This window comes from Prionailurus viverrinus, unplaced genomic scaffold (assembly GCF_022837055.1).
Source record: "Prionailurus viverrinus isolate Anna unplaced genomic scaffold, UM_Priviv_1.0 scaffold_91, whole genome shotgun sequence".
Taxonomy (NCBI): domain Eukaryota; kingdom Metazoa; phylum Chordata; class Mammalia; order Carnivora; family Felidae; genus Prionailurus; species Prionailurus viverrinus.
In genome coordinates this window covers 33,597-41,626 of record NW_025927653.1, presented here as the reverse complement: position 1 = coordinate 41,626, position 8,030 = coordinate 33,597, and the positions used below count along the sequence as shown (strand labels likewise).

Here is an 8,030-nt window from a genome sequence, read left to right as displayed (position 1 = left end):
TCTCTGGCTGGTCTTACTGGAACCCGACACCGTCGTCTTGTTCTCCCCTGCCCCTTTCTACTGGAACACGTGACAACCTACCCTTGAGTGTGAAATACTTTCCCCTCAAAATAACTTTATTTAAGTACAAAGAGTGAATTAAAGAAAAATAGAAGTAGCTGTACTTGGCCACCCCAAAGCCGCAAGGGGGCTCCCCAGGCTATGCCCCCTCCCCTCCGGCCAGGGGCTGTCTCTGGGGCCAGGGCCCCTGCAGGGGGGGCGGGGAGGGGGTCTGCTGGAGGCTGGAAACTGTCAGCAGGTCTGGCTTCAGTCACTGTGGTGGCCACGCCGCCGCCTCTTACAGCTGGGTGAGGAGGAGCTGGAGTCCGAGTCGCGCCTGCGACGCCCGGGCCTGGGGAGACCGCGAAACCGAAACCCGGTGGGTGGGTGTGAGGCTGCCTTGCCTACCCCACCTGCCAGGCTGCCCCAAAGCAGAGGCACACCTACCCAGCAGGAGCTGGGGGCAGTGGGGAAGTCCCCCTGCTCCTGTGTGCCTTCTCTTTCTTCTTCTCTTTCTTGTGCTTCTTCTTTTTCTTCTTTTTTTTCTCTTTTCTGCTTTTCCTGTGGCCCTGGGGGCTGCAGGAAGTGGCAGGGCACACAGTGCTGGGCGGTGAGAGGGTCGCACCGGGTACCGACCACCCTCCTACCGCTAAGTAGCGGCAGGTACAGGCAGCTCGAGGGACAGTCCCTTGCGGCAAATGCCACTTGGCCCCCACCCCACCACGTATGCCCCGATAGGTGACAACCCCCACACCCCCTATACAGGGCACCAGCAGAGCGCAGGGGCTCGCCCTTCCACCTGAGCGCCTCCCTCTAGAGACCCCAGCAGGCAATGGGGACCCAGGCCCCTGAGGGAAGAAGGGACAGGAGCTGGGAAGGGCACTAACCCAAAGGCAGCCTGCAGCCGCGCCACTAAGAGAACTAGGAGTTATGTGCAGCCCCACCCTCTCCCTGGGAGCTGGGGGGCGGCCCTTACCCCGGCTCCGCCTTCTCGTCCTCAGACCTAGGCTTCTTCCTGGAGGAGGCCGGAGAGGACGCCAGCCGGCCACTGTCCACGCGATGGTGCTGCGATGGGAGGCCACTTTGGGGGGGGGTGCGTGGGAGGCGCCCCGGGATGCCAACGGGGAGGACCAGCTCCGGTTTCCCGGACCGGGGAACGGGAGTGCCCCACGAGCAGAGACGGCCAGCCCCTGACCCTGAACCGCGGGATCCCCGGGTGTTATGGGCACTTACCGTGAACACGGAGAGCCCCAGCTTGGCGGCCTCCTTGTCTTCTCGGGACAACGCCACTCGGCCTGCGGAGCCACTGCGGGAACGCGGGTGATAAGCCCCCCTGGTGAGAACGCCTCGGCCTCCCTAATCAGGTCGCACTTCCATTTGGGCAACTTGGGCAGTCCACCCCCCTCGCAACACACCTGGAGCTCCCCAGGCCCAGCAGCCGGTCCACTCCCTTCTCCTCGTGGTCCCCTCCTTCCCGCTTACACACCTCGACAAAGTCCTGCGCGGAGGGCCAGACGGTGCTTGCGGCAGGAAGCTCGCGGCCCTGCCCCGCCTCGCCCCCGCCCCCCAGGAGGATCCCCTCACCTCCTTGCTCAGGCCGGTGGGCTGCTTCCGCACGTTCTTGTAACCTCTGCGGGGGCGGCGCGCGCGAGCTTCAGGGAGCGGCCAGCCTCGCCTGGACCCCTGCTCCTCCGTCCCCGCCGCGCCCCCCCACCCGGAGCTCCCCCAACCCCGCGGGGTTCACTCACAGCGCCGCCATGAGCGCCTCCTGCTCTGCCTGCCTCACGGCCGCCAGCTCCTCCTCCCGGCTCAGTCCCGCGCCGTCCGCCCGACCCTTGGCGTACCAGGTGAGGTCGCGGCCCTTCTGCCAGCGGCCCACAGGGGCCATCAGCGAGTTGCCTGTGGAAATGCAGCGCCGAGGGCTCGGCCCGCGGGGTCTGCGCGGCACCGTCGCTCCCCGCACCCGCGGCCCGTGCAGCTTCCGCGCTCCTCGCGACCCCTCGTACCCCGCACCCGCACCCCCGAGACCCGGGCCTGGCACCGCGCTGACCCAGGTAGTTCTCTCTCTGCTTGTCGGTCTTCACGTCCTCCCAGCTGAACTGGTCCTGCCCGCCGCGCACACCGCCCCGGCTGGAGCCGAACATGGTTTCCGGCCGTCCGAAGCCCCAGCCTCGCCGCCCCGGGCGGCGCCGCCGCCGCCGCCGGCGCCCGCTCCCGTGTCGCGTGCCTGAACGTCACACCCGCGCTGGCTCCGCAGCGCCACGCGCGCATGCGCACTGCTTCCTCTCCCGCGCCAATGTTTGGCGCGCTTGCGCACGGCTCACTGCTCCACTTCCCCTGGCGTTCGTTCAGCGCGCCTGCGCCCCGCCCTGGGGAAGGAGCGGTCCACGGCGCTGGGCCTGGTCCTGAGCGTACCGCTGGCACAGCTGTTGTTAGGAGCCACATTGGGCGGCTGACGCCGGGGTCCAGGGCTGCGCTGGGAGAGGGGCGGCCCCTGGGAACCCCCGACCGGCGCCCCCGGAGATCGGGGTGGGGGGGGGTCTCCAAGCGCGCACCTAGGCTCCTGGCGGTCTAGGCTCGCCGCCTGGATCAGCAGTCCCGGAAGGGGGCGGCTCGAAGCGGCTCGGATCCGGAGGAAGCTCCCTAGACACCCCTGCGGCGTCGTGCACTGCCGCTAAGTCGTCTTGGAGTCTGGGCTTCCCCACGTGTGGCCCGGAGAGCCGACGCCTCCCCTGGGCCGGGGGTTGCCCCGTGGGGGCTCCAGCGCGGGAGCGCAGAGCGCCGGTCTGAGACCGCAGGCTCCTCTGGGGAGGGCGTGGGCCACGGGGGCCGCCTGTGGTTGGCCAGGCAGGGTCAGCCACCAGGGTCTGGACACTGGAAGCCGTCAGCACAAAGTTTGAAGTCCCCAAATGGGCCTGGAAGGGGGGGGTGGTACTTGCGGAGGTCGGGAGTTGGGGGTCCGTGTATAGGAAGTCCCTGGGTCCTCGAAGGTTGTAGCGCAGATGGAGTTCTCTGCTTGACCAGACTGCTCAGGTCTCCAGAGCTCTCCAGCCAGGCCTTAGGCCTCCGGTCCGGCTTGCCCAGACCCCTGCCCTCAGTACCAGCAGGATCCCCTGACCCCTGGTCAGCTTGCCCAGGCCCGCCTCCTCCCCGCCCCTCCCCCCCTCCCCCCTCAGTATCTCAGCAGGATCCCATGCAGATGTGGGGCTGCTGCCAAGCCTGCCTTCAGCAATGATCCCATTAGGTAGCATCTGCCAGAACGCTCCCTACCAGGGTGATTCCTCTTAGTAATTTCTCATCACCAACACCCACCCTTGCTTTTTGGCTACAAATCTCCTGCATCCATCATTGTGACCCCACTTCAGGTAAAGTGCCTTGCCATCTTCAGAAACGTCCTGGCTACCTTGGGATCAGACAACGCCACTGGGCATCTCACAAGCAGGGGGCTGGAGGGCAGGCACAGGTGCAGGGGCGGTGCATGTCCCTGTAAACCTGTTCAGGGCCAATGTGCTCAGTGGACCAGTGGGGACTCAGGAGTCCAAAGGTGGGTGCTTAGCCCTACATCCCTCTCTGGGAGCCACAATCAGACGCCAGCGCCCCTCTCCAGTCATGCCGGGAACACCTTCCCCGCCATCTGTCAGGCAGCGCCCCACAGTCAACACCCAAGGGCAGCCCGAGGCTGGGGCTGGGCCAGCTGCACTTGGAAAGGTTAGGACTTGAGCCTCCAGTCTTGCAAAAGCCTGACCAAGGTGACACCCACCACAAGAGGAAAAAGTAGCAGTCAACCACAGAAGGCTGGTCTGTTGTAGCTGCACCGGGCGGGGCTGCAAGCAGAGTGAGTCCACAACAGGGCCGATGGCACCTCCTGTTGGCATTGGGTATGGCAGAGAGCGCCTCAGTGCTGGGCAGGGTGGGCCAGCCACCAGCAGGGATCCCAGACATCCTGCTCCTTCCACCCACTTCCACCCCTGTGGCTGCCACACTCCCACCAGGAGAGCCTGTGGTGCCCTGCTGGAAGGCAGTGCAGGGGGGAGGGGGCTCCAGGCCCCGAGGGCTGGCTCTGCAGTTCTCACCCGACCCTGTGGCCACAGAGACACCCAAGCCAGACACGCACACACCAGAAGGATAGGCAAGGCAGAGGCGGCTTTGTGAACACACTGTGTTTAAAGGCTCACCCTCCCCACCCACGGTGTCCCCAACCCGTTCAGCTTCCAGGCACAGTCACTTTTTGGTCCAAAACTGCTTGTACCGCTCCACATCAAAGTCATCGCCCAGCTCTGGCTCCTGCTGCTTTTGCTCTGTGAGCTGGGCCATGCGTTTCCGGAACCGGGCCCTCCTCTCCTCTGGGGACAGGGCGTCCAGATCCACGGGCATCTGTGGGGAGGGGCTCGGTCAGAGGGCCCAGAGCCTTGTCCCTGTCTCTGCTTCACCTTGTCCTCCACTGTGTGGTTCAGGTTTTCACATTTCACTAGGTTTGTCTGCCTTCAAAGCTCTCAGTTGTTTTCCCAAGACTGATGCTGGTCAGACACGCAGCTCAGGGCTGCTCTCTGGTCCTGATGCGTGGAGCTAAGTCCACTCTCCCTCCTCCCTCTCCTCATGGCCCCCGTTTCCCCTCACCCATTAGGCTGCCATGGGTGCTGAGGCCACAGCTCCTGCAGGAGCAGCTGCTATGGCCAAGCCTGCCAGGACCCACACCCCAGGGAGTACAGGGGAGGGAGACCCACCTCAAGCATTCGCCGTGGCTCCCGATAGCGGATGTGGATGGTGGAGCCATCCTGCTTGATCAGGAGCACAGGGTAGAGGCGCGCATAGGCTTGCCGGCGCACGCGCGTGAGTGAGGCCCTGTTGCTGTCAGCGATCTGGGAGGACAGGTGCAGGTGGCGACACGCAGGGGCAGCCCCCATCAGCACGTGCTGCCGCAGTAGGCTATAGACACAGACGCGCATGTGCGCGGGTCAGTGGCTGGTGCGGGGACTGGAGTACCCACAGGGCCCAGCTGTCCAGCTCCCGAGGGTGCACACAGTGACCTGCACCAGAACAGGGCATGGTCATAGCAGCTGGGCAAGATCACGAGGCTTTCAGAGGTGTGAAGGCAGAGGTCAGCAGCGCAGACCCCAGTGGGCTTCAGGCACCATCCCTGGTGAGGACTGGCTGTACAGTTCAGGCACTGGACGCCAGCATCGGGCAGGAACCAGACTTCCAGGGGAACAGAGACCTAGTGCTGTGGCCCGGACCTTCGTGTCTCCCCCGGATTCTGACACTGAAGCCCCGACTCCCATGATGTGCTGTTGGAAGTGGGGCCTCTCAGAGGTGGTTAGGGTGAGAGGAGGTCACAAGGGCCCTCACAGTGGGACCGGTGCCCCTATAAGGCAAGAGACCAGAACACTGCTGTGAGGACTTGGAACCAGGAAGACAGGCCTCCACAGAACCCTGAGCTCAGACTTCCAGCTTCCCCACTCCCAGACCCCGTGGCCTGCTGCTGGGGCAGCACAAGTGGACCGAGATACCCAGAGCCCGCCTGGCTTCTGAGTGCGGCAGATACTCGGCCTCCCTCCGTACAGCAGGGCGTGTGCTCTCCAGTGACAGGACAAGGGAAGCCCCAGTCACCCTACTCTGCTGGGCCGCACGACCCCCAAGGTCTACTCCAGTCTACCCTTCCTGCAAACTCGGCTCTAGCCCGGGTCTGAGGATGAGGGCACCTGACCGACAGCAGAGTTCCAGAACTCCCTGAAATGTCTTGCATGCCAGAGGTGGCCCTGTCTGCCCAGTGTTCTTTCACACGCCCATGGCAGGCAGGCATCCCAGTAGCTCCCCACCTGACTTTGCCAAGGCTCTCGCTGCATGAGCAGCCCCATCCAGCCTACACCTCCCACCTGGTCCCCACATCGGCTCTCACGGAGACCCCGTACTCTGCAGGTGGGGGTGTCTTTCAGCTCTCAGGCCTGCCCCTTCCACAAGGCAGGCTGACCGCGTGTCCTGCAACCTCACAGCCTGGCACAGTGCCACCTGCCTTGTGTGGAGCTCCTACCACACCCAGCTTTCCCAGCAAGCCCTCAGGCCGAGGGTACATCTCCTCCCCAAGACTGCTGTTCTCAGGGCAAGAACCACACTGCATCTGCCGTTAAGTCACTGGGCACTCAGTATGGCAACAGAAAGCCAGTCCCTGCCATCAGTCATGCAGATGGTGGACAGGACACAGTCACCTCGGAGGACCCTGGGTTGGTAGACTGGGGAGGCTTCCAGAAGGGCTGGAAGGGATGTTGGGTGTTCCCTCACGGTAACAGCGTTTCTAACATGAACTTTCTTGGGAACTCTGCACTGGAGTCCCTTACCTAGCTTCACACTACCCGCAGCTTCCGGTGCCCCATCCCTCTCCCTAGATGCCACAGAATCGACTAGGACCCTGCTCTCCTTTAGCTCTGTGGCAACACTGTGATCACACCATACTTCTCATCGGGGGAGGACACGACATCAGGGGAAGGGCAGATGAGGACACAGTTCCAGTGGGAGCAGTGGGAAGGACCCAGAGTCAGGCTGGGCTGTGCGATCTGAATAGGAAAGTCACCACCACCACCATGTGTTTGCTGCTAAGTGCTCACAAGTCGCTTCTGTTCTGCCCTTGACACCTACCATATCATCTGTATGTACTTGTACCTACTCTTCAGATAAACACGCTGGCTAGGCGGCCCCATGACAGCAGTCCCTAGGGGCCTGGAAGTCCCTGCTTACCCAAGCAGACTGCCCATGGTGGCCATTCTTCCCAGGGGGCCCCTGTGGTACATGGAGGCTCAGGATCAGACACTGGCCTGGTGTGCAACCTGCTGGACAAGAAGAAAAAACACTGATTGACTAGTTATTTATGTGTTAGGTTTTTATTTCAGAGAGAGATAGGAGAAAGGAGCAGAGAAAGAGAACCTTAAACAGAGAGAGAATAGACACAGAGCTCAAACCCACAACCCTAGGATCATGACTTGAGCTGAAATCAAGACTCAGATGGTCAACTGACTGAGCCACCCAGGCGCCCCTTGAGAGTTTTTTAAAAGACAAGGTTTCCCACCTAACCATCAAATCCCAGCCAGGAAGAAACCACAGACCTAAGGACGTCTACAACAGGGAAGTTATCACCGGGTTTCTGCCAGTCCCTCCCAGTAAACCGTCAGGCTCTCAGCCCTGACTTACCATTAGCATCATCCGTGGGGGTGGGGGTGGGGGTGGGGGGTGGGGTTCCTGAACTCCGGATGCCCAGGTCCTACCTCCCAAGCCTGAGTCCGTAAGTCTACGGCAGGGCCCAGACTCTCCGTAGTGGGTTACAGACGCAGGGAAGCCATTCTGAGGATGCACCTTGGGGGTTTCCCTGGTTCCCAAGGTCACCTACTTCTCACGACACCCCGCGATGTCGGGATTATAAAAGGAGAGCCGAGACCTGGAACTACTGTCCCTGAGCCCTGACCCCCAGGAAACCGTCGGTGCAGAGATCCGTGCACGACAAGCCAGGAATTTGACAGCCCAACCCCTGCCTGGGATGTCGGACACTCAGATCCCTGGCAGAGAGACCTCCCGGCCGAGATGCGCAGCTCTGCTGTGGGGTCCCCTACCTGATGGGCAAGGGTATCTGCAGGCCTCCCACCGCCTCAGGAAGCCACTTCGCGGGAAAACGAACTATCCAAGCGGATGCCGCCCCATGCTCTGTCGCCCTCGAGGACCGGCGGCGGGGCTCGGACCCTCCCTCGGGGAAAGTCCTTCCCACCCCGCGACGCCCGCGCCTTTCCGGCACCGCCCTGCCCTGCTCACCGGAGCAACCTCGACTCCCAGCGTCCGGGCTTCCGCCGGCCACTGGGGAACGAAAGCGACCGCAAATACAGCGCAAACACTCTGGGCTAACCCAACGCGCCGTCCTGCGCAGGCGTCGCGTCTCGCGGCGCTGACGACACGTACGAGGGGCGGGGCGAGGCCGGCGCCGTACTATTACGTACTGACAGGGCCCGGCGATG

The 8,030-nt window shown here is 63.1% G+C and overlaps 2 protein-coding genes across 9 annotated transcripts; both read right to left on the bottom strand.

The window, feature by feature from the left end:
* Positions 1–95: 95 nt before the first annotated feature.
* CUNH1orf35 (chromosome unknown C1orf35 homolog) lies at positions 96–2,391 on the bottom strand. Its single transcript, XM_047848601.1, has 8 exons — positions 2,090–2,391; positions 1,788–1,938; positions 1,624–1,669; positions 1,455–1,537; positions 1,273–1,345; positions 1,016–1,104; positions 487–615; positions 96–391 (listed from the first exon to the last, which is right to left on the bottom strand). Exons 1-8 carry the CDS (start codon positions 2,181–2,183, stop codon positions 307–309), a joined length of 750 nt encoding a protein of 249 aa, XP_047704557.1. The 5' UTR covers positions 2,184–2,391; the 3' UTR covers positions 96–306.
* A 1,813-nt stretch (positions 2,392–4,204) lies between these two features.
* MRPL55 (mitochondrial ribosomal protein L55) lies at positions 4,205–7,973 on the bottom strand. Of its 8 annotated transcripts, none has more exons than XM_047848610.1 (4): positions 7,831–7,973; positions 6,769–6,857; positions 4,764–5,401; positions 4,205–4,413 (listed from the first exon to the last, which is right to left on the bottom strand). In XM_047848610.1, the coding sequence occupies exons 3-4, from the start codon at positions 4,983–4,985 to the stop codon at positions 4,261–4,263; spliced, it is 375 nt and encodes a 124-aa protein (XP_047704566.1). In that variant the 5' UTR covers positions 4,986–5,401; positions 6,769–6,857; positions 7,831–7,973; the 3' UTR covers positions 4,205–4,260. The 8 variants fall into 8 exon arrangements, with proteins under 8 accessions (XP_047704566.1, XP_047704567.1, XP_047704568.1 ...); XM_047848611.1 differs by having other exon boundaries at positions 6,769–6,860; positions 7,831–7,970; XM_047848612.1 differs by lacking the exon at positions 7,831–7,973 and adding an exon at positions 7,635–7,816 and having other exon boundaries at positions 6,769–6,860.
* Between the last annotated feature and the right edge of the window lie 57 nt (positions 7,974–8,030).

Coding starts and splice junctions, on each gene's coding strand:
- CUNH1orf35 (XM_047848601.1), bottom strand. CDS start 2,183: ATGTTCGGCTCCAGCCGGGGCGGTGTGCGCGGCGGGCAGGACCAGTTC. Junction 1,670..1,787: donor GAGGCGCTCATGGCGGCGCT/GTGAGTGAACCC, acceptor CCGCCCCCGCAG/AGGTTACAAGAACGTGCGGA. Junction 1,346..1,454: donor CTGGGCCTGGGGAGCTCCAG/GTGTGTTGCGAG, acceptor GCGTTCCCGCAG/TGGCTCCGCAGGCCGAGTGG.
- MRPL55 (XM_047848607.1), bottom strand. CDS start 6,821: ATGTACCACAGGGGCCCCCTGGGAAGAATGGCCACCATGGGCAGTCTG. Junction 4,966..6,768: donor ACCATGGGCAGTCTGCTTGG/GTAAGCAGGGAC, acceptor CTGTGTCTATAG/CCTACTGCGGCAGCACGTGC. Junction 4,414..4,763: donor AGCCACGGCGAATGCTTGAG/GTGGGTCTCCCT, acceptor CCCTCCCCACAG/ATGCCCGTGGATCTGGACGC.